The sequence below is a fragment of the Trichechus manatus genome, unplaced genomic scaffold, assembly GCF_000243295.1.
Source record: "Trichechus manatus latirostris isolate Lorelei unplaced genomic scaffold, TriManLat1.0 scaffold00117, whole genome shotgun sequence".
Classification (NCBI taxonomy): Eukaryota; Metazoa; Chordata; class Mammalia; order Sirenia; family Trichechidae; genus Trichechus; species Trichechus manatus.
Genome location: NW_004444053.1, coordinates 544,261 through 570,085, shown reverse-complemented (window position 1 = coordinate 570,085; position 25,825 = coordinate 544,261). Strand labels below are relative to the sequence as shown.

Below are 25,825 nucleotides of genomic sequence, written 5' to 3'. Positions count from 1 at the left end.
TATATATATATATATATATATATATGCATTACTGGTTTTGCTTCTCTAGAGAACCCAGCCTAAGACATTTGGTGCTGAGAGTGGTTCTAGAGAAACAGAATTGTAAGGATGAGTTTTCTAAATTGTTTCTCAAGTCTGGTGAGTCTTAAAGATGTTGATGACTCTGCTTCCAGTAGTAAAGAGGGCAGTGCTAATCTGTGGCATGAGGTAGCAGTAGAAATATGCAAAATATAACCACCAATAGATCAAGTATTGGTGAGAGGTGAGGCTCTGGGTGATCGCATGTTTGATACTTTTCTACAATTTTGTCATAATGAGAAGTATAAGGAAGCTGGTTGGTTGGTTCTACTTTTGCTAGACAAACTGGTGAAAGGAAGAGATGTGCTCAGGGCTTCAGAGTAAAAGCTCAAGTGCCACATAAATGACCTAAAAGTTGCCACTTGTGCCCTGAAAGAAAGCTTTATTTCTCGTAGTAACAGAGCTGATATTGCCGAAAACCAAATCCAGAGTCTTATCATAACAGTGACTGAATTAAAACACCAATTGAATTCCCAACCTCAAATGTTTTCTGAAGTTAAAGTGAGGGCATTGATTGAGAAGAAATGGCATCTTGAAACTTGGGGTGGGGACATATGGGCAGATAATCAGGAAGCTGAGGACACTGAGCCCCTAAATTCCGTTGAATCACTTTTGCCATCGGAAACAGCCCTCTCACTCCCATGTGAAGAGATTACAACATCTAAGCCACCATCCCTAGTAAAATCATTTGCCCCTCCACACCCATTTGTTGAGATTAACCTAGCTGTGTTTGAAGAGCCTTTGACTGAGTCATTGCCTGAGGCATCACCTAAGGCAGATGCCTTGCAAGACAATGCTGAATGTTCTCAAAACACATCCCCACCACCCATTTTTGCTTCTAGACCTATAATTACATTTAAGTCCCAGTGAGCCGCAAAAGGTGAAGTACAAAGTGTGACCCAGGAGGAAATACACTACACTTCAAAAGAACTGTTTGACTTTTCTAATATGTACAAACAGAAACCTGAGAAATATGTGTGGGAATGGCTATTAAGCGTGTGGGATAATGGAGCAAGGAACATAAAGATGGATCAGTCTGAGTTTATTGATATGGACCCACTAAGCATGGATTCTTCATTCAGTGTTTCAGCTTGAGCGGTTAGGAAAGGATCTAATAGTTTATTTGATTGGGTTGCTGAAGCATGGTTTACATGGTGGCCTGAACTAAATCAAGTTGAAGTACAACACCTGCCTTGGTATACTGTAGATGAAGGTATCCAAAGGCTTAGGGAAATTGGCATGTTAGAGTGGATTTATCAGGTTAGACCCACAGAACCATACATGGAGTGCCCAGAGGACACACCATTTACCACAACGGTGAGGAACAAATTTGTGAAGGGAGCCCCAGCATTCTTTAAGACTGCTGTGATTGCTACGTTATGTAAGTCAGATTTGACAGTGGGAACTTCCTTAACTGAATTAAGATACCTAGCTACAATGGGGCTTATTGTACCCTGTGGTAGAAGGGCCAAGTGGCGGCACTCAATTGACAAAGACAAGGTGGGCATGGTTACTGTAATGGACAGTGGAGATAAAGCAGTAATCAAAATTGTCTGACTCATATGGACTTATGGCTCTGGCTACTTAGTCATGGTGTTCTTAGGAGTGAAATAGATAGGAAATCTACTAAATATTTACTTGATCTGTACAACTGGAAGAATTCTAGGTCAAGTGAACAGCAGTCTAACTTGAATCACCAGAATAGAGAGTCACAGCCCCTCAATCAATTTCCAGACTTGAGCAAGTTTACAGACCTAAAACCCCCTTGAATGAAGGGGAGGCCAAGTCCCCTTGAGGAAGAACTCCACTATACTGCCAAAATCTTATATTGTTAATCTTTCTCCCAACCTTCTCTAGAGGGATCTATGGCTTTTTACCAGAGTGACTGTTCATTGGGGAAAATAAATAATCAAACTTTTTGAGAATTACTGGATACTGGCTCTGAACTGAAACTAATTCCACGAGACCCAAAATGTCATTGTGGCCCACCAGTCAGAGTGGGGGCAAACGGAGATCAGGGTATTAATGAAGTCTGAGCTCATGTCCGTCCAACAGAAGGTTCAGTGGATCCCTAAACCCATCCTGTAATGATTTACCCAGTTCCAGAATGTATAATTGGAATAGATATACTCAGCAACTGGCAGAACCCCAACATTGGATTCCTGACAAGTAAGGGCTATTATGGTAGGCGAATCCAAGTGGAAACCATTAGAACTGCCCTACCTAGGAAAATAGTAAACTGAAAGCAATACCATATTCCTGAAGAGATTGCAGAGATTACTGCCACCATCAAGGACTTGAAGGATGCAGGGATGGTGATTCCCACCACATACCCAATCAATTCGCCTATTTGTCCTGTGCAAAATACAGATGGATTTTGGAGAATGACAGTGGATTTTCAAAAACTTGACCAGGTGGTGACTCCAATTACAGCTCCTCCTCCAGATGTGGTTTCATTGCTTAAGCAAATTAATATATCTCCTGGTACTAGGTATGCATCTACTGATCTGTCTAATGCCTTTTTCTTCATACCTGTTTCAAACGCCCACCAGAAGCAGTTTGCCTTCAGCTGGCAAGGCCAGCAATACACTTTCAGTGTCCTACCTCAGAGCTATATTAACTCTCCAGCCCTATGTCATAATTTAGTCTGCAGGGACTTTGATCACCTTTTCCTTCCACAATATGTCACACTGGTCCATTACATTGATGACATTATGCTGATTGGACCTAGTATGTAAGAAGTGTCAATGAGTCTGGACTTATTGGTAAAACCTTTGCGTGCTAGAGGTCAGGGGGATATTAAAAAATTCAGGTGCCTTCAACCTCAGTGAAATTTCTAGGGGTTCAGTGGTGTGGCGGCATGTCAAGATATTGCTGCTAAAGTGAAGAATAAGTTATTGCATCTGTTCCCTCACACAACTAAAAAGGAGGCACAATGTGCTAGTGGGCCTCTGGTTTTTGGAGGCAACATATCCCTCATTATGGTGTGCTAATCCAGCCTATTTTTCAAGTGATTTGAAAAGCAGCTAGTTTTGAGTGGGGCCCAGAACAAGAGAAGGCTCTTCAACAGGTTCAGGGTGCCCTGCAAGACACTCTGTCACTTGGGCCATATGATCTGGCTGATCGAGTAGTGCTTGATGTGTCAGTGGCAGATAGAAATGCTGTTTTGAGTCTTTGGCTGGCCACTATTGGTGAATCACAACACAGACCTTTAGGATTTTGGAGCAAAGCCCTGCTCTCCTCTGCAGATAAATACTCTCCTTTTGAGAAACAGCTTTTGCTTTGTTACTGGGCCTTAGTAGAGACTGAACATTTTACCATGGACCACCAAGTCACCATGCAGCCTTAGTTGCCCATCATGAACTGGGTGTTGTCTGACCCACAGAGCCATAAAGTTGGGTGTGCACAGCAGCACTCCAGCATTAAATGGAAGTAGTATATAAAAGATCGAGCCCTAGCAGGACCTGAACGCACAATAAGTTGCATGAGGAAGTGGCCCAAATGCCCATGGTCTCCACCCCTGTAACATTACCTTCCATCTCCCAGTCTGCACCTATGGCTTCATGAGGAGTTCCTTATGATCAGTTAATCTGTCTGTGGAAGACAAAACTCGTGCCTGGTTTACAGATGGTTCTGCACCATATGCAGGCACCACTCAAAAGTGGACAGAGGCAGCACTACAGCCCCTTTCTGGGACCTCCCTGAAGGACAGTGGTGAAGGGAAATCCTCCCAGTGAGCAGAACTTCAAGCTGTGCACCTGGATGTTCACTTTGCTTGGACGGAGAAATGGCCAGATATGTGATTGTATACTGACTCATGGGCTGTGGCCAATGGTTTGGCTGGATGGTCAGGGACTTGGAGAGAACATGACTGGAAAATTGGAGACAAGGAGGTATGGGGAAGAGGTATGTAGATAGATCTCTTTGAATGGGCCAAAGAAGCAAAAATATTTGTGTTTCATGTGAATGCTTACCAAGGGGTTACCTCAGGAGAGGAAGATTTTAACAATCAGCTGGATAGGATGACAAGTTCTGTGGAAACCAGTCATCCTCTTTTCCTAGCCACTCCCATCATCGCCCAATGGGCTCATGAACAAAGTGGTCATGGTGGCAAGAATGGAGGTTATGCATGGACTCAGCAACACGGACTTCTGCTCACCAAGACCAGTTTGGCTGCAGCCACTGCAGAGTGCCCAATCTGCCAGCAGCAAAGACCAACACTGAGTCTCTGATATGGCATCATTCCTCAAGGTGATCAGCCAGCAACTTGGTGACAGGTTGATTTCATCGGACTGCTTCCATCATGGAAAGAGCAGCGTTTTGTTCTTATTGGAATGGACACTTACTCTTGATATGGATTTGCCTTCCTTACACATAGTGCTTCTGCCAAAACTACCATCCATGGACTTACAGAATGCCTTATCCATTGTCATGGTATCCCACACAGCATCACTTCAGATCAAGGGACTCACTTCACAGCAAATGAAGTGTGGCAATGGGCCCATGCTCATGGAATTCACTGGTCTTACTATGTTCCCCATCATCCTGAAGCAACTGGTTTGACAGAACGATGGAATGGCCTTCTGAAGACACAATTACGGTGCCAGCTAGGTGGCAATACCTTGTAGGGTTGGGGCAGTGTTCTCCAGGAGGATGTATATGCTCTAAACCAGTGTCCAATATATGGTGTTTTTTTCTCCCATAGCCAGGACTCCTGGATCCAGGAATCAAGGGGTGGAAATGGGAGTGGCAACACTCACTATTACCCCTAGTGATGCACACACAAAATTTTTGCTTCCTGTCCATGTGACTCTATGCTCTGCAGGTCTATAGGTCTTAGTTTTAAAGGAAGGAATGCTCCCACCTGGAGACACATCCCTGATTGCACTGAACTGGAAGCTAAGAATGCCACCTGGCCACTTTGGGTTCTGTATGCCTCTGGATCAACAGGCAAAGAAAGGCATTACCATATTGGCTGGTGTGATTGATCCTGATTGCCAAGATATAATATTACATAATTGAGGCAAAGAAGAGTATGCCTGGAATACAGGCAATCCCTTAGGGCATCTCTTAGTACTACCATGCCCTGTGATTAAAGTCAATGGAAAACTATAGCAGCCCAATTCCGACATGACTACTAATGGCCCAGACCCTTCAGGAATGAAGGTTTGGGTCACCCCACCCAGCAAAGAACCACAACCAGCTGAGGTGCTTGCTGAGGGCAAAGAGAATACAGAATGAGTAGTAGAAGGTAGTCCTAAATACCAGTTACGACCACATGACCAGCTGCAAAAACGAGGACTGTAATTGTTATATTTCTTCCTTGTATGTGTGCGTCGTATATTTTTGTTTTCTTCACTTATATAAGATGTAAACAGGGCTAGTGTGTTTTTGGTTGAATGTGTGTTAGCTGTATCATGTTAGGTGCAACTATGACTTTATGATTGTCTATTTAAAGATCATGTATGGTTTAAGGAGATGTGTAAAGATGCCAAGTTGACAAGGGGTGGACTGTGATCATTAAGGTTGTGTGTCAACTTGGCTGGGTTATGATTCTCAGTGGTTTGACAGTAATGATGCAGTTTGGCAGTGGTGTAATGATGTAATCATCTCCATGATGAAATCTGATATATTGTTTTCACCTATGTGATGGGATCTGCTGTGAGTAGCCAATCAGTTGAAAGGGATTTTCCTTGGGTGTGTGGCCTGCATCCAATGTAGGTGGACTTTCTCACAAGACTTGTGGGCTTTTGCTCACTCTGGATCCTGTGAGTGGCTCCTGTTCGTCTGATGTCCTGTTCTTGGGACTTGAACTAGCAGCTTACCTGCTGCCTTGCCTGCTGATCTTGGGATTCGTCAGTCTCTGCAGCCTGTGAGCCAGAGCCTTCCTGTCCTACCTGCCGATCTTGGATTCACCAACCCCTGCAGCTACATGAGTCAGGAGATGCCTCCAGTCTAACCTAAGGACTTAGGACTTTCCAGCCTCTACAACTTCGTGAGCCATTTCCTTGATATAAATCTCACTGTATATATATTTTGCTAACCAAAAGGTCGGCAGTTTGAATCCGCCAGGTGCTCCTTGAAAACTCTTCTGGGGCAGTTCACTGTGTTCTATAGGGTGGCTATGAGTCAGAATCAACTCAACGGCAATGGGTTTGGTTTTGGTATATATATATTTGGAGCCCTGGTGGTGCAGTGGTGTCCTCGTCTGCTAACCAAAAGATCAGCAGTTTGAATCCACCAACCACTCCTTGGAAACCCTATGGGGCAGTTCTGCTCTGTCCTCTAGTGTCGCTATTGGTTGGAATTGATTCTACGGCAACAAGTTTGGTTTTTTGATATTTATATGCTTTGCTGGTTTTGCTTCTCTAGAGAACCCAGCCTAAGACACCTACCTTCACTCCTAATTCCAGACCTTATTTCCAAATGCCCATTGGATTGTCCCATAAAACCAAAAAACCTAACCAATTACCATCGAGTTGATTATGTGTCAGAGTAGAACAGTGCTCCATAGGGTTTTCAATGGTTGCTTTTTCTGACGTAGAAAAGGCCTTTCTTCTGACGTCCCTCTGGTTGGACTCAAACCGCCCATCTTTTGTTTAGCAGCTGAGCATGTTAACCATTTGCAACACCCAGTGTCTCTGAACTGTCCCATAGACCCCTCAAGCTCAACATGTTTAAACCTTAAAGCACTACCTTCCCTCCAAATCATAGTTTTTCCTGTATTTCCCAGCTTGATTAGTGCTATCATTCATGTCTCTCTCATCTCCATTCTTATCTTTCCTAGCCCCCATTTCCTCAGTATCTTTAGTGTTTGCTCTCTCCTTGCAGTCCCACTTACATAAGTCTATCAGTCATCATTTCTTGAAGTTCTGTTGTTACAGCTTCTTACATAGTCTTCTGTCTCCTATTCTCTTCCTTCTCCTATATGCTGCTTCAAGTGTTACCTTCCTAAAAATAAAATCTGTTACTACTATCTCCTCTTCAGAAACCTCTGACAGCTCCCCATTGCTTACAGAATAGAGAACAAAATTCATAGTATGATGTTGTATGCCCTCCATTATCTGCTGCCAATCTATCTCCTCAAATACTTCGCCCACATTAGCACTCCAGCACTCCACACAGTGTGTAGTTTAGCCACACTATTCTACTCACCTTCCTCTAACTTGCTAAGTGCTCTCTGTGGCTTCTGTGGCTATGTGTTGCTCTTCCTTCTATTCTCCGTTTGGAAAATCCCTTCATCCTGAAATTTAATTGAAATATTTCCTCCTTAATGAAGGTTTTCTGAATTCACCAAGTCTGAATTAATTGTTCTTTACTCTTTCTTCTCTGTTCCCACAACGCCAGTCACCCTTCCTGGTATTATGATTGATTATTCAAATATCTGTGTCCATAGTGTTTTTTTTTAAGGAGATTGTACCTGCTTTTTTTGTGTGTGTGTGTTTTAGGTGAAAGTTTACAGCGCAAAATAGTTTCTTACTCAAAAATTTATACACGAAATGTTTTGTGACATTGGTTGCAATCCCTGCAATGTGTCAGCACTCTCCCCTCTTCACATTCCACCCTGGGTTCTCCATGTCCATTCATCCAGTTTTCCTGCCCCTTCCAGCCTTCTTGTCTTTGCTCTTGGGCAGGTGTTGCCCATTTGGTCTCATATACTTGATTGAACTAAGAAGCATGTTCCTCATGTGTGTTATTATTTGTTTTATAAGCCTGTCTAATCTTTGGCTGAAAGGTGGACTTCCAGAGTGGCTTCAGTTCTGAGTTAGCAGTGTGTCTGGAGGCCATAGTCATGGGGGTTTCTCCAGCCTCTGTCAGACCAGTAAGTCTGGTCTTTTGTGTGTGTGTGAATTTGAATTTTGTGCTACATTTTTCTCCCACTCTGTCTGGGACCCTCTATTGTGATCCCTGTCAGAGCAGTCAGTGGTGGTAGCCAGGCCCCATCTAGTTCTTCTGGACTCAGGCTGGTGGAGGCTGTGGTTCATGTGATCCATTAGTCCTTTGGACTAGTATTTTACTTGTGTCTTTGGTTTTCTTTATTCTTTATTTTATTCTTTATTTGGTCCAAACCTGATGGGACCAATAGCTGTATCATATATGGCTGCTCACAAGCAGCCTCTGTCTCCTATATATCAATATATAATAAAACTCTTGCTGCTTACCTCACCCCTGTCTCAGAATTGGCTACTGCGGCAGGTGGATCCAATCCACATTATTGCGGTAACAATACCACCAAGAAAGCAGTGCTGGGAGCAGAGCTTGTCCTTCGGACCCAGAGTCCCTGCGCAAAGAAGCTCTTAGTCCAGGGGAATATTGATGAGAAGGCTGAAAGAGAGAGAAAGACTTCCCATGGAGCTGATGCCCTGAATTTGGACTTTCAGCCTACTAGACTGTGAGAAAATAAATTTCTCTTTGTTAAAGCCATCCACTTGTGGTATTTCTGTTATAGCAGCACTAGAAAACCAAGACAGATGGTACCTCATTGTAGTTTTGGTTTTCATTTGTCTAATGGCTAATGATTGCGAGCATTTCCTAGTGTATCTGTAAGCCACCTGAATGTCTTCTTTAGTGAAGTGTCTGTTCGTATCATTTGCCCATTTTTTACTTGGATTATTTGTCTTTTTGTGATTGAGTGTTGAAGTATTCTATAGATTTTAGAGATTAGGCCCTTGTCAGATATGTTGTAGCCAAAAATTTGTTCCCAGGCTGTAGGTTCTTTTTTCACTCTTTTGGTGAAGTCTTTTCATGAGCATAAGTGTTTGATTTTTAGGTGCTCCCAGTTATCTAGTTTATCTTTTGGTGTTTGTGCATTGTTAGCTATGGTTTGTATTGTATTTATGCCATATATTAAGGCCTCTAATGTTGTCTCTTTTTTTTTCCACGATCTTTATTGTTTTAGGTTTTACCGTTAGGTCTTTGATCCATTTTGAATTAATTTTTGCGTATGGCGTGAGGTATAGGTCCTGTTTCATTTTTTTGCAGATGGATATCCAGTTTTGCCAGCACCATTTGTTAAAAAGACCGTCTTTTCCCCATTTAATGGACTTTGGTCCTTGTCTCCATAGATTTTTAAACTCCTCGAGGATTGAGAATATGTCTTATTCATGTTTACAGCCTTCACAGGATACAGTGCATTAAACGCCCTTAATAAATGTGTACTGTATTGATGCGACTCAACAGCAACTGGTTTCTTAGTATTGATATAAATTCTCCAACACTGTTTGTGCCCACTCACATACCACTTGTTTACTGCCTGGCAGTCTAGCTCTTTGTGGGTATGACTTAATCTCTCCAGGGACTTGGTTGTGTTCACCTTCATATTTCTACATCACCTGTCACAGCGCTTTGTAGCTACCAAGTGTTACACTGGTAGTGAATGACCAAAGGGATAAATATTACAGTTTGAAGTACCAGAAGACAAAATTACTAGCCAAGTTTATTATTCAAACCTCACCATTTTAAATCTCTCTCTCTGATAATTGTTGTTGCTAGTTGTCATCGAGTCAGTTTCAACTCATGGTAAACCCATGTACAAGAGAACAAAATGTTGCCTGGTCTTGCACCATCTTCATGCTCGTTGGTACACTTGAGTCCATTGTTGCAGCCACTGTGTATTTTGAGTGCTTCCAACTAGGGGGCTCATCTTCTAGCACTATATTGGGCAATGTTCTGTTGTGTTCCATAGAGTTTCATTGACTAATTTTCGGAAGTAGCTCACCATGCCTTTCTTCTTAGTCTACCTTAGTCTGGAAGCTCTGCTAAACCTGTCCATCATGGGTAACCCTGCTGGTATTTGAATACTGATATTGTAGCTTCCAGCATCATAGCAACATGCAAGCCACCACAGTACAACAAACTGACAGGTAGGAGGTGGCTCTCAGATAATAGCCATGTCCTAATTAGAGTTCAAAATATTTTTGTATCTGAGTGTGGATGTGTGAACATGCAGACATGTAAATTTTACTAGATATTATAAGATACAACTGATAATTTGACTCTGAATCAAATTTTTGTAAACTGAATGTACTATGGAAGATTTCCAATACTTATTGCCAATCCTTTACGGGGGAAAAAAAGACAAAATATTACTTGAGTAAGTGTAGATTTTCATATATGATATCCATCTTGGAGTTTACTGGAAAATCAAACTTTATGAGATAGGATAATGGCTCTCAACTTTTCTTCCTTATCTCCTTATAGAGAATTTTACTAAGCCAACAGAGGAATTAAATATGCTTGTTCCCAGTAGTGAGGAGGGAAATGAAGAAGTCTGTAACATCGCTGGTGGTGTTAGATTGAAAAACTTGTCACCCCCAGCATCATTAAAAGGTAAAGAAAATTTGACCTGGTATTTATTCTCCAATATCTATATTCCCCTTTTGCTTTCTCTAGGATGATTATCTAACAAAGAAGAAAGAAAGATAGTAAAAGACTCGGATTGGGGGTTTTGCTCTTGTTTTTTTATTGCCCCAGGCAGTAAAAGGGCTCAGAGTGGGCTTCCCTTTTCTACTTCTAATTAGGAGCCACCTTCCCCTGTGCACATTCTGGGGCCTAATTTAAACCAAGGTCTGTTCAACTGCATGAAAGAATGCAGTGTAGTAAAATTTCAATTAAACAAAAACCAAATAATGATGGAGAAAATCTAATACTGAGTTTTTTTCTGCCATCATCTTTTATGAGAAATGACAGACAAGGGAGTTTATGTCAAGGATGTATTATTATTCTTTTAAAGAAAAATGACTTTCAAGCAGTGTCCTAGTATGCATTTAGCTCCAATCCACTGGGCCATCTATAAATAATGTAATGCTTAGAAGGATGACCTAGAGACACCTCAAGATTCTCAGTCTTCAAAAAGTGTCATTTATGTTTTATTCATTGTCTCTACTAAAGCAGGAAAATTGGCTAGACTAGCTTCTACAGCATTCTGTGGGCAAGTTCAAATTTTGTACCTGATGTGTGGGGTAATGGAAGGATATTCTGGTCAAAATGTCCAGGAAGCCACGTGAGCTATGATACTCGGGCTTAGATGAGAAGTCGGGATTGGAGATATAAACTCTCTGACCACTGGTCATGACTATATTGTATGACACATATGACATCAGAATGAACGAATCTTTGGGGGCAAGTAGATAGAAGCCTAACTGCTAAGAGGTTCCAGGAGACAGAGTGGCCAAAGAAAGAAACAGAGAATGACCAGATGGAAATTTATAATAGGACAAGATGGCAGGCTATGCCCCTCCTCACTACTTTGGCCCACAATAATCTCTTCTCTTCTCAAACACCCTTGGCACACTTTAACGCTGAATCGGAACACCTTGACATATATCTAATTTCTGTCTGGTCATTGTACCATGCATATTTTTGGACCATAGCATCTGCCTCTTTTGTACTCCCAGCACAACTGGTATCGGAGAAGCAGGTACTAAACAAATACTTTTATTTTTTAACTTAGCTTGACTGGGTTTCTATGAACAAGAACTGTAGAGCATGACAGTTGCCTGTCTCTAGAAAGTGTTTGATAAAATAGATGACTAGTTCCCTCTTGCATGGTTTTCCACCTGCAGAAATCTCTCTGGTCCAACTGGACAGCATGAGCCTTTCCCACCAAATGTTGGTGAGATGTGCTGCTATTATTGGCCAGACCTTCACTACAGAGTTGTTGTTTGAGATTCTCCCTTGTTGGAACATGAAGATGATGATCAAGGCCCTGGCATCCCTAGTGGAATCCAACATTTTTGATTGTTTCCGGAATGGCAAGGAGCTACGGATGGCTCTGAAACAGCACTCAGCCTCATTTGAGGTGCATTTTCGCTCCCTGTCACTGAAGCCCAGTGAAGGGATGGGTGAGTAGACTGGAAGTGACTCATACTTCCCCTTAGTTAAAGACACATCTAGACAAAAGAATGGATCTATGTTAAGTAGCAGGAACTGATTTGTTACCCACTGTCTGGCTGAAAAACCCTTTCTGTTCTCTCTAGCTCTTGGTGAAGAGGAAGAGCTTCGAGAACTGGAAAGCGAGGTGATTGAATGCCACATCATTCGATTCTGCAAGCCTATGATGCAGAAAACAGCCTATGAGCTATGGCTGAAGGACCAGAAGAAAACCATGCACTTGAAATGTGCCCGCTTTCTAGAAGAAAGTGCTCACAAATGTGACCACTGCAGAAGTGGGGACTTCATTCCTTATCACCACTTCACAGTGGACATTCGACTCAACACTTTGGACGTGGACACCATTAAGAAGATGGCTAAGGCCCATGGAATTAAAAGTAAACTCACTTCTTTTGTAACTAATCCTCTATTGGGAAATCTGGAGAGTAGATCTAGAAGGAGTGGGTCTAGACCATGAGGGTTTCAAGTCCCTTGGGGGGATGGACACAAAGAATGATGAGACTTTGGCAGCGTAGGCCAGTGAGTTGGGGAATGCACATGTAGCTCAGTCTAGCAGAACCAATCTCAGTGTGAGACTGTCAGGGAGGGTTTGGGGATAAGAGACTTTGGCAAAATGGGGTGTGACTAGATCTCCAGTTAAAACACCCAGAATGATAAGACAGACCCCAGCTTAATTCACATCAGGGAGTAGGATACAGGGGGTTGAAGTGGGAGCAAGAACAAGATCCTCCAGGGAGTGGTGTTTCTTGGCAGATAAGAATGTTGTTTTGTTGGTCTGGTTTGAAACAAGTTTCCAGCAGAAAAAGGATATAAGTGGGAGGGAATTAGCCAGGATAAGCAGGTCAGGGGCTCTGAGGATTTGTGTTCAGGTCAGGGATTTAAGACCACTTGAGAAGCAAAAATAAAAAATTATTAACCTATAACACAAACCATCCATGTGACCTGGGAAAACATAGTAGAGGATTCAAATGGTGTAAGGATCCAAGGACACAGTCACTTCCAGGCATGATGGATGTCAGACTTGCAGCAGCCACACTGATTCCAGCCTTGTTCATGGGTGGCCAGGGAGCACATAATGGGCTGCCTCCCCTATTCAGAGAGACTTGCTGGCTAAGCCTGGTTCGGAAAACAGAGGCTGCAAATAGGGGACTCCTATATTACAATATGTTGTTGTTGTTAGCTGCCATCAAGTCGGCCTCCGACTCATGGCAACCCCATGTGTTACAGACTAGAACTGCTCCATAGGGTTTTCTTGGTTGTAATCCTCACAGAAGTAGTTGGCTAAAAATTGGGAAGAAATACATGTAAAGTGCCTAGCACATAGTAGATACAAAAATAAATATTTAGTCTCATCCTTACCCTATTTCTCATTTGATCCTCATATCTACCTTCCAAGGTGAAGGATTATTTTCATTTTATAGATGAGATAATTGAGGTTCTAGAAGATTAAGTAATTTGCCCAAGGTCACAGAACTAGTGACAGACTTTATTCAATCACAGGTCAATCTAATTCCAGAGCTCATGCTCTGCTATTATCCCTGAGCTTCCCACTGCACAGGACTGGGCTTTTAGGTAGTACTGGCAAGGAGCTTGGAAGAGGCTCATAGACACAGCATTAGGTATGAGTGAGAGTAAGAAAGTTAATTCTCTTTCCAATTCTCTCTGAATCCTCATGTCCTTCTTAAAAACTGTTATTTTCTGAGTCTTGATCCATTCCTCTACCTATTTCCTCAGCTACCACTCCTCTTCTTTATTTTCCAGAAATGTGTTAAAATTTCGTCCAATGTATCAGTTACTCATTCAGTAAATATTTATTGAGTTCCTACTCTATGTGCCAGGCCCTGATCTAGGCACTTGAGATGCATCTGTGAACAAAACAGCATTCTATTAGGGAAAAGCAGACAATGAAAACATAATAAAAAATAAATTACATAATATGTTGCAAGTGATGAATCCCATGGAGAAAAACAGAAAAGAAATGTTGGGTAGAGCAAGGGAAATTAAGAGTGCAGAGTCAATAGGGTAGCCCTCACTGAGAGGAGACATTTGTATAAAGATAAAGGAAGTGAGGTATTTTGTCATGTGGATGGCTGGGGAAGAGCATTCCAGGACAGCCAGTGCAATGGCCCTAAGACAGGAATGTGAGCCTCCTATTCTATACAGTGTGGGTTTATGCTTCCGAAAAAAAGTTTTTTTTTAGTGTACTTTAGATGAAGGTTTACAGAGCAAATTAGTTTCTCATTAGACAATTAATACACATATTGTTTTGTGACAATGGTTGCCAACCCCATGACATGTCAACACTCTCCCCTTCTCGACCTTGATTACCCCGTTACTAGCTTTCCTGTCCCCTCTGCCTTCTTATCCTTGCCCCTGAGCTCGTGTGCCCATTTAGTCTCATTTCCAAAAATCATTTTACTCTCATTTTAATGAGGTAAAATATCCTGGACCTGGAGGGGCAAGAGAAAATACAAGAGGTAAGTCTGTCACCTTGAACCTGAAGTCTTATTTCTAGATCTTTGAAACCACAGGGTAAGAAAGTGGTATCTTTGCATGGCTCCTTTCTTCTGAGAGCCTACAAGCACTTTGTATCTTTTTTTTGCTTTTGATTTTTACAGATTCTCTTTGAAGTAGGGAAATCTTGACGTAATCTCTCTCTTGTTAAATGAATTGAGAACTGAAAATATGACTCAGCCAGTGATAAATGATATCATAACAAAAAGCAGGAATAGTATTTTATTTTTACTCATTGATTTTTTTTTCAACAAACATGCATTTATTCAGCAAGTATTTATTGAGCATCTATTTATTGAGCTAGGCAGTCATCTAGGCACTGGGGTATAGTGGTGAAAGGATAGACATGTGTGTATTCTCATAAATTTTTAATTTTAATGGAGACTGACAGACACTATGCAGATAAACCATTAAGGGGCCTTGTAGGCTTTGATAAATAGTTTGAATTTTATTCTGTGGATTGGGACACATTGGAGAGGTATTGATTAGAATTATTATTGGCTGCATATAGCAAAGACCCAGCTGTTGTTGTTGCTGTTAGCTGCCATCAAGTCTGCCCGTGACTCACGGTGACCCCACGTGTTACAGAGTAGAACTGCTCCGTAGGATTTTCTTGGCTATAATCTTTACAGAAGTAGTTTGCCAGGACTTTCTTCTGTGGAGCTGCTGGATGGGTACAAACCACCAACCTTTGGGTTAGCAGACAATTGCAAACCGCTTGTGCCACCCAGACTCAAGACCCAACTAAAATCAAAAAAGAAAAAAACAAAAACAAAAAAACTATTGCCATCAAGTCGATTCCGACTCATAGTGACCCCATAGGACAGAGTAGAACTGCCCCATAGAGTTTCCAAGGAATGGCTGGTGGATTCGAAGTGCCGACCTTTTGGTTAGCAGTCAAGCTTTTTAACCATTGAACCCATGGTGTAAATTTATTTCTCTCATGTGAAATCCTTGTCTCACCATTGGGACTAGTATGTAGGCTTTGATCATCAGGGACCTTTAGTCCAAAACCACTGCTGGAGCTCCAGCCATTATGTTCATATTTCATGCCATAATAAAGAGAAGAAAAGCCAAAAAAATAAAAGGGGTGCCCCCTCCCCCTTACGGAACTTTCTAGAAGTCCCACCCAATACTTCATTTTTTTATCTCATTGACCAGAACTTAGACTTAGTCATATGGACATATGCAGGTGCAAGAGAGGCTGGAAAATGTAGTCTTTTAGCTGGATGCGTGGCTGCCTTGAGTAAAATTGAGCTCTGTTACTAAGGAGAAAAAGGACAATAGAAGTTGCAGGGGGTGGGGGGGAGGACAGCAGTTCCTGCCACAGAGATTTGAATCATGTTTTTAAAAAATTATGTTTATTCTGTCTTCTCTGTGGAGAACAGATTGAAGGAAATAAGAGTAGAAAGGAAATCAGTTTATTACAGTTGTCCAGATAAAATTTGGGTGATGGGCTAGGGTAGCACTATAGTGAAGGTGGACAGAAGTAGATGGATTCAGATATATTTTGGGGTAGAGCCAATGGGACTTTCTGATGGGTTGATAAGGTTAAGGGAAACGAAATAATCAAGGATATTGCCTAGGTTCTTGCCTTGAGAAAATGGATATAGGTAGTAATGCTTATTGAGATAAAGAAGACATGGGTAGGTATAGGTTTATGGAGGTGGAAAGAGTCATGGGTTCTGTTTAGATCATGTTGATTTTGAGATGTCTATTAGGTATCTAAGGATCCCTGAGGAGAAGTGGTTAAGCATTCAGCTGCTAACCAAAAGATTGACGGTTTGAACCCACCAGCTGCTCCGTGGGAGAAAGATGTGGCAGTCTGTTTCCATAAAGATTTACATCCTTGGAAACTCTATGGGGCAGTGCTACTATGTCCTATAGGGTCACTTTGAGTTGGAATTGACTCGACCTTGAACTGAAACAAGCCCCTGAAGTCACCTTTTAGCTAAATAACAGATTGGCTCACAAAATAAACAATATCTCCCATGAGTACTGTGCTCCTTTAAAAAATCATCTATATGAGACCAAATGGTCAATAATTACCGTAAAGCAAAGATGAGAAGGTAAGGGGGGTAGAGAAGTTGGATTACTGGAAATGGAACAACCAGAACTTAAATAATGAGAATGTTCACACATCGTGAAGAAATGTAACCAATGTCACTAAACAATTTGTGTAGAAATTGTTGAATGGAAATCAAAGTGCTGTGTAAACCCTCATTGAAAACACAATAAAATACCATTAAAAAAAAAAAGAAGGTGATAACTAGATGCTCACATTACATCTTTATGTAAGATTCATGGAGTAATGCACTAGCCTTGGAGCCAGAAGACCTGGGTGCTAGTCCTATTGCTGTCATTAACAGATAAATGATCTAAGGCAAGCCCTTCCCCTTTTTAGGATTCTTCCTTCTCCGTGAGTAAATATGTGGCCAGATTAGACAATCCTCATTTGTTCTCTGTCCTGAGATCATTATAGAATTTCCTAACCTATTGAAGCCTGGTTAGATTAGACTATTTATTTATTTATTTTATTGTTGTAGTTTAAATGAAGTTTACATTTCAAGTTAGTCTCCCATACAAAAATTTATACAATACATACATTGTTATGTGACCCTAATTGCTCTCCCCATACTGTGATAGCACATTTCTCCTTTCCACACCTGATTCCCCATGTCCATTCAACCAGCCCCTAACCCTCTCTGCCTTCCCATCTCATCTCCGGACAGAAGCCGCCTGTTTAGTCTCTTGTATCTACTTGAGCTAAGATGCACACTCCTCATGAGTATTGCTTTACATCCCACAGTCCAGTCCAATCCCTGTCTGAAGAGTTGGCCTCAGAAATTGTTTTAGTTCTGGGCTTATAGAGATTCCAGGGGCCATGCTTTCCGGGGTTCCTCCAATTTCAGTCAGACCATTAAGTCTGGTCTTCTTACTAGAATTTGAGTTCTGCACTCCACTTTTCTCCTACTCCGTCAGGGATTCTCTGTTGTGTTCCCTGTCAGGGCCGTCACTGGTGGTAGCCGGGCACCATCTAGTTCTGGTCAGGCTGATGGAGTCTCTGGTTTATGTGGCCCTTTCTGTCTCTTGGGCTACTACTTTCCTTGTGTCTTTGGTGTTCTTCATTCTCCTTTACTCCAGGTGGTTGGGACCAACTGATGCATCTTAGATGGCTGCTTGCAAGCTTTTAAGACCCCAGATGCCACTCACCAAAGTAGGATGCAGAACATTTTCTTAATAAGCTTTGTTATGCCAATTGACCTAGATGTCCCTGGAACCATGGCCCCCAGACCCCTACCCCTGCTACTCTGTCCCTAAAAGTGATTGACTGTATTCAGGAAATGTCTTAGCTTTGGTTTAGTCCAGTTGTGCTGATTTCCTCTGTAGTGTGTGTTGTCCTTCCCTTTACCTAAGATAATTCTTATCTACTGTCTAGTTAGTAAATAACCTTCTCCCTCCCTCCCCACCCTTGTAACCATCAAAGAATGTTTTCTTCTGTGTTTAAACCTTTTCTTGAGTTCTTATAATAGTGATCTTATACAATATTTGTCCTTTTGTGACTGACTAATTTCACTCAGCATAATGCCTTCCAGATTCATCCATGTTGTGAGATGTTTCAGAGATTCATCGTTATCTTTATTGCTGCTTAATATTTCATTGTGTGAATATACCATAATTTGTTTATCCATTCATCCCTTGACGGGCACCTACGTTGTTTCCATCTTTTTGCTATTGTGAACAGTGCTGCAGTGAACATGGGTATGCATATATCTATTCGTGTGATGGCTCTTATTTCTGTAGGATATATTCCAAGGAGTGGGATTGCTGGAACATATGGTACTTCTATTTCCAGCTTTTTAAGGAAGCGCCAAATTGATTTCCAAAGTGCTTGTACCATTTTACATTCCCAGCAACAGTGTATAACTGTTCCAGTCTCTCCACATCCTCTCCAGCATTTATTATATTGTGTTTTTTGGATTAATGCTAGCCTTGTTGGGGTGAGATGATATCTCATTGTTTTGATTTGCATTTCTCTAATGGCTAATGATCATGAGCATTTCTTCACGTGACTGTTAGCTGCCTGAATATCTTCTTTGGTGAAGTGCCTGTTCATATTCTTTGCCCATTTTTTAATTGGGTTATTTGTCTTTTTGTTGTTGAGGTTTTGCAGTATCTTGCAGATTTCTTTTAATGAGCATAAGTTAGACTAACTTACGAAAATTTTAAATTCTATGTTCTCTGCCCTTTAGTTGTATTTCGGGGGTATCTTATTTAAGTATCTGTATTTCCCCACTAGAAACTTATTTCACTTTCTTCAGGATCATTAATTCATAGTTTTAGTTATTGCAGGGTAAATTGTTTAGGGTAATGTTATCAGCTATAACATACCCCAACGTTTCAGTGACTTAACAAAATAGAATGGTAGTTTTTTCCTCCTTATGTAATAATCCAGTCAGGATTTTGACAAATGGCCTTGCACACAGTAAGTCAGGAACCCAGGCTCCTCCAATCTTGTGGCTCTGGTCTTCTCTAGGGCCTCAGAGTCCTTTGTTTTCCTGTGGAAGGAGAGGGTGGAGAAGACACTTAACCATCCCAGCCCAGAGGTGGCATACATCACTTATGATCTAATTCCATTGTGAGAACTAATCATGTGGCTTCACCTGGGATGCAGTGGGGACTGGGAAATATAGTTCCCAGCTGGGGAGCAACAACTCTATACTGTGAAAGGGGAACTGCATGTCCACCACATGCAGCATTTCAGTGCCCCACATAACTCATTTGTTTATTTATTTTCTAGCTGAAGAAGAGATCACCTTTTCCAAATCAGAGATTCCTAAGAAATCTGACATATTTCCTGATGATCTCAGGTACAGGAATATATAATTGTTTAGGAGGTGGAGCAGAAACAATTATCATTAAGTTCAGAATACTGTTAGAATTATTTGTCTGGTCAGTACTTTTGACCTTGATCCCAGGGAAAATGTGGTAGGATTTGTGTGGTGAGTTGGACAGTAGCATCTACATTTTATTATCTTGCTATTTATTAGTTTTTAAAGATAGTTTCATATCAAAAGGTGTACTATACCAAGAAGCTATTATTCCTATTTATGTCTGCATTTGGACAGTTCTGAAGAAATAAGAGAAAAGATCTTGGGTTTCTTTGACATCATTATAACAAAAATGAAGACAACTGAGGAAGACATCATCCCCTTGGAATCTTGCCAGTGTGAGGAGATCTTAGAGATTGTCATCTTGCCTCTGGCCCACCACTTTCTGGCTCTGGGGGAAAACAACAAAGCCTTATACTACTTCCTAGAAATTGCATCTGCTTATCTCATCTTGAATGATAACTATATGGTAAGCTGTCTCTACCCACATCTCCTCCACCCTAGAGACAACTTGTAGACCACAGAGCAAGAAGGGACTTGAAGAAAACTATAGTGTGCTTTTTTATTACTTCATGTTCTTGATTCCTGCCAGCACCCCTTCCCTTTGAAAATCAAATTACCCAGAAAGGGAAATGATCTAGACTGAGAAAAGAGTTGGGACAAATTGCATCTAGCATAATACACAATTTAAAATATTGCCACCTTTAGAAACTTGCCATGACTTGTCTACGTGTATGAGGGGAGGGAGTAAGATCTCTTCTCCAAAATGATGCAAAGGGGATTTTTGGTATTGTTTCAGTTTCAGGATAGAGTCTTTCTTAGTAACGTCCCAGTGGCCTTTTTCCTTTGTCTTCATAAAATACACATGAGCACAAAATATCTGTAATTCTTTAAATGAGTACAAATCTTGTTTTAATCTTGTCATCTGCAAAGAGGCTCTCACCTACTCTGGTCTGCATACAATATGTGTCAGATCATCACATACGCCTTTAGACCACTTTGGGATAATAATTTGTAAATAAGGTTCCAGGGCAATACGCCCCAGCGTGTCCATGGAACACTAGAATTGTGGGGATTTAATACATATAATGAAATAAAAAGAATTCATTTTTAAATAAGTTGAGAAACACTGGGCTGAATAAAGCAAAACTGCAAATATTCCAGGGCCTTCGATATGCTAAAATACATATAAATCTCCCAGAGGGTAGAGAAGGGTTGGGGTCAGGCCAGGGCTGGAACTACTTCTAGTATGGCATACTGTGTTTCTCAAACTTATTTGACCTTAAATCACTTTTCGTGAAGCAGCTGGCTGGACTAGCCTTTCATGAACTCACTTGAGGGAATGCCTTTCTAGACCTTGCTTCATCTGACTCCAGCCAGCTTCAGGTAAAGTCTCACACACCTGAATAGTCATACTGTAGACCTTGTCCACAGTGGTGGTCTGTTCCATATTTTACAGTTGCTGCTGATCTGAGCAGCCTACTCAACCCTTACATTTTAGATTTGTATAAATTTTTAAAATTTAAACTATTAAAAATGCCAGTAAGCACCGTTCTCTCAAATATTCATGTTACGAAGGATGAAAGGCCTCTACATATATGCACATATTTTAAACGTGTGTGTGTGTGTGTGTGTGTGTGTGTGTGTGTGTGTGTGTGTTGATGATGGCCTCTATTTGTGGGAGAGAGTGGCCAGTGAGTCCCAGGAAGAGGTTTCAGGTAGCTCTGGAGGCCAACTTGCTAAAACTTGTGCAGATGCCCATTTAACTCAGCACAAAGAGTGGTGAAAAGTCAGGAAGACAATGATTGGAAGCAGAGCCCAGAGCAAGGTCTCAGAATGTGCTATTTGCACCTGTTCTCCTATCAAAGAAAATCTAGTGGGACTGGGGCTAGATGCCAACTCCTCATGTCTCTCTCCTTCTTACTCCCACATACTTCTTAGGCTGCATGAGATTGGGGATATATCACCTCACCTTATTTGACTCTTCTATTCTGACCTTGCCTTGGGGTTCACATGTGTCAAGACTCACTTGTCTAATGATATCATAGGAGGTTGAAGGTGAGGTGAGGAGATTTGCTCAGGGCCTTACCTTCCTCTTCCCCCTCTCAAAGATGGCCCTGACAAGGGAAATGGGAGTGGTCCACAACTCATTCCAAAAGTAGGCTGACTTCTTACAGATGTGGGATGCTGTCACAGCAGTAGATATACTGTTGGAGATAGGGAAGTTGGGAATGGAATTACTCAAAAGAAGAAATTACCCTGGGGGACTGGGTAAGGCAGCTTATGTGACAACATGAGGAAAGGTGGAGATTTCTATATTTATCTTCTAGAATGAGTGATCCAGTGGACAGAGGTGGACATGAAGGTAGCCAATATCTTCAGTAGGAGCTTTGCCCACCCAGCTCCTATCTAGAGTTTGGAGGTTCATTCTAATCAGTGGAGCTAGGGCTAAAGGTGGTACCTGGAGCCTCCTTCGGTAGAGTCTAGGGCAATGCCCCCTTGTGGTCTGAATCCCTGCTGTCTCAATGCTTTCTCCTCATTGTGCTGGTTGCAGGCATACGTGTATCTGAATGAGGGAGAGAGGTTGCTGAAAACTCTCAGGAAGGAAAAATCTTGGAGTCAGACTTTTGAGTCTGCCACCTTTTTTAGCCTCAAAGGTCAGGTAAGAAACCATTAAAGACATTAATTAATCTATTATTCGCCGTTATGGGCTTCACATAGACGTAAAAGTCATTCCTAAACTTTCAACACCCTCCTCCCATCCCCTGCCACAGATTTCTTTTCAAGACTCCAGAACCTCAAGCCCTGGGACTCAAATCTCCTTACTTGTCAGCAACAAGATCTTCCCCTTCCTCCTAGTTGACATTTTTATGGAATATTTTTTTAACAACTTTTAAAGATGGACATGAATATATAAACATTTTCTCAGTGGTAGATGATATGTAACTAAGACTTATCATCAACCATCCATCCATGCATACATTCGATAAACATTTACTCTCCACAGACACATCCAAACTCCCTGAGGGAATGAATTGCTGGGCTGAGGGCTGTGGGGACCATGGTCTCGGAGAACATCTAGCGCAATTGGCATAACATAGTTTATAAAGAAAATGTTCTACGTTCTACTTTCGTGAGTAGCATCTGGGGTCTTAAAAGCCTGTGAGCAGCCATCTAAGATACTCCACTGGTCCCACCCCATCTGGAGCAAGGGAGAATGAAGAAAACCAAAGATACAAGGGAAAGATTAGTCCAAAGGACTAGTAGACCACAACTACCTCAGCCTCCACCAGACGGAGGCCAGCACGAGATGGTGCCCAGCTACCACCAACAACTGCTCTGACAGGGATCACAACAGAGGGTCCCAGCCAGAGCTGGAAAAAAATGTAGAACAAAATTCTAACTCACAAAAAAAAAAAAAAAAAGACCAGACTCACTGGTCTGACAGAGACTGGAGAAACCTGGAGAGTATGGCCCTTGGACACACTTTTAGCTTAGTACTGAAGTCACTCCCGAGGTTCACACTTCGGCTATGATTAGACAGGCCCATAAAACAAAACGAGACTAAATGGGCACACCAATCCAGGGACAAGCACGAGAAGGCAGGAAGGGACAGGAAAGCTGGTAATAGGGAACTCAAGGTCAAGAAGGGGAGAGTGTTAACATGTTGTGGGTTTGGCAACCAATGTCACAAAACAATACGTGTACTAATTGTTTAATGAGAAGCTAGTTTGTTCTGTAAACTTGCATCTAAAGTACAATTTAAAAAATAAATCTAATAAACGCCTTCTATGTACAAATAAGTAAATAAATAAATAAATAAACGTTTACTATTGTGCCTGAGTAGAACTGCCCCATAGGGTTTCCAAGGCTGTAATCTTTACAGGGGAATCAGCAAAAAAGAGGAAGCTCCTCAATGAGATGGACTGACACAGTGGCTGCAACAGTGGGCTCAAACATAGCAACGATTGTAAGAATGGCACAGGACCGGGCAGTGTTTCTTTCTGTTGTACACATGGCTGCTATGAGTCAGAACTGACCTGATGGCACCTAACAACAACATAACAATTTTTATGGAAGCAGACTGCCATATCTTTTGCCCATGGAGCAGCTGGTGGGTTTGAACTGCTGACCTTTCTGTTAGCAGCTGAGCTGTTAGCCACTGTGCCATCAGGTCTCCTATGCCAGGCATAGGGGATACAAAGATTCAAGCAGAAAAGACATGCCCTCAAGGAGTTTCTGGTTAAGTGAAGGGTGACCAGGGTGATTAATATACAGTCCCTGACCTCGAGGCATTCACATGTTGCTGGAGGAAACAGACTAGAAAGCAAATAATAAATCACTGTGCTAAATGTAATTGTAGTAGAGATACATACAAATTATCATAACAGCAAAATCACCTGCTTGAGGTGAAGGTATGGGTGAGTGGCAGAGAGGTTGTTAGGAAGTCTTCATGGAGGAGCTGACATTCAGCTGGAAGTTGAAGAATGAGTAGCTATTTTCCAGACAGAGAAAGGCAAAGGGCATTCCTTGCAGAGGCAGTAGCATGGACAAAGGCGGGTTTGTTTAGACAAGGAGTCATCGTGTACGGATAAGAGGGGAGCATTCTGGTGGCAAATGTCAAAAGAGCCATTTGCGAGCACTGAGGGGTGTGGATTAACCCTGTACACAGGGAGTTCTCATGGGCTTTTTTTTTTTTTGTAATTTTTAATACATTTGATTTTTTAGAGAAGTTATAGTTTTACAGAAAAATTGCACAGAAAGCACAGAGAGTTCCCATATACCCCCTTATCCTCCTGCACATACTTTCTCCTATTATTAACATCTTACATTAGTGTGGTGATTTTCTTACAATTAATAAACAAATATATATTATTATTAACTGAAGTTCATAGTTTACATTAGGGTTCACTATGTATTGTACAGTCCTACGGGTTTTGACAAATGTGTAATGTCATGTGTCCACCACTGCATATCGTGCGGAATGGTTTCATTGCCCTTAAAATATCCTGTGCTTCACCTATTTACCTTTGTCTCTGGAAACCACTGATCTTTTTATTTTTTTTTCCTTTTTTTAAAATTTATTCATTGATTTATTGTGCTTTAAATTAAAGTTTACAGTTCAAGTTAGTGTCTCATAAAAAAAATTATACACACACTGTTATGTGACCCTAGTTGCTCTCCCCATACTGTGACAGCACACTCCTTTCCACCCTGGATTTCCCATGTCCATTCAACCAGCTCCTCTCCCTTTCTGCCTTCTCATCTTGCCTCCAGACAGGAGCTATCCATTTAGACTCACGTATCTACTTGAGGTAAGAAGCACACTCTTCACGAGTACCATTTTATGTCTCATAGTCCAGTCCAATCCTTGTCTGAAGAGTTGGCGTTGGAAATTGTTTTAGTTCTGGGCTTATAGAGATTCCAGGGGCCATGCTTTCTGGGGTTCCTCCAATTTCAGTCAGACCATTAAGTCTGGTCTTCTTACTAGAATTTGAGTTCTGCACTCCACTTTTCTCCTACTCCGTCAGGGACTCTCGGTTGTGTTCCCTGTCAGGGCCATCACTGGTGGTAGCTGGGCACCATCTAGTTCTGGTCAGGCTGTTGGAGTCTCTGGTTTATGTGGCCCTTTTGTCTCTTGGGCTAATATTTTCCTTGTGTCTTTGGTGTTCTTCATTCTCCTTCGCTCTAGGGGGGTTGGGACCAATTGCTGCATCTTATATGGCTGATTGCTAGCTTTTAAGACCTCAGATGCCACTCACCAAAGTGAGATGCAGAACATTTTCTTAATAAGCTTTGTTATGCCAATTGACCTAGATGTCCCCTGAAACCACGGTCCCCAGATCCCCGCCCCTGCTACTCTGTCCCTCAAAGTGTTTGGTTGTGTTCAGGAAACTTCTTAGCTTTTGGTTTAATCCAGTTGTGCTGACTTCCCCTGTAGTGTGTGTTGGTCTTTCCCTTCACTTAAGATAATTCTTGTCTACTATCTAGTTAGAGAATACTCCTCTCCCGCCCTCCCCACCCTTGTAACTATCAAAGAATGTGTTTAAACCTTTTCTTGAATTCTTATAATAGTGGTCTTATACAATATTTGTCCTTTTGTGACTGACTGATTTCACTCAGCATGCTTTCCAGATTCATCCATGTTGTGAGATGTTTCACAGATTGGTTATCTTTATCGCTGCTTAATATTTCATTGTGTGAAAATACCATAATTTGTTTATCCATTCATCCCTTGACAGGCACCTGGGTTGTTCCCAACTTTTTGCTATTGTGAACAGTGCTGCAATGAACATGGGTGTGCATATATCTATTCGTGTGATGGCTCTTATTTCTGTAGGATATATTCCAAGGAGTGGGATTGCTGGAACATATGGTACTTCTATTTCCAGCTTCTTAAGGAAGGGCCAAATTGATTTCCAAAGTGCTTGTACCATTTTACATTCCCA

The 25,825-nt window shown here is 41.6% G+C and overlaps 1 protein-coding gene across 3 annotated transcripts in view; it reads left to right on the top strand.

The window, feature by feature from the left end:
• Positions 1-25,825, top strand: part of ADCY10 (adenylate cyclase 10) — a 189,409-nt gene that overhangs the window by 90,589 nt on the left and 72,995 nt on the right. For all 3 annotated transcript variants that reach the window (XM_004384077.2, XM_012557751.1, XM_004384076.2), the window contains 6 exons: positions 10,279-10,407; positions 11,643-11,921; positions 12,057-12,347; positions 19,286-19,355; positions 19,614-19,845; positions 21,931-22,038. In XM_004384077.2, coding sequence (XP_004384134.1) covers positions 10,279-10,407; positions 11,643-11,921; positions 12,057-12,347; positions 19,286-19,355; positions 19,614-19,845; positions 21,931-22,038 — 1,109 coding nt within the window. The remainder of the gene's footprint in view (positions 1-10,278; positions 10,408-11,642; positions 11,922-12,056; positions 12,348-19,285; positions 19,356-19,613; positions 19,846-21,930; positions 22,039-25,825) is intronic.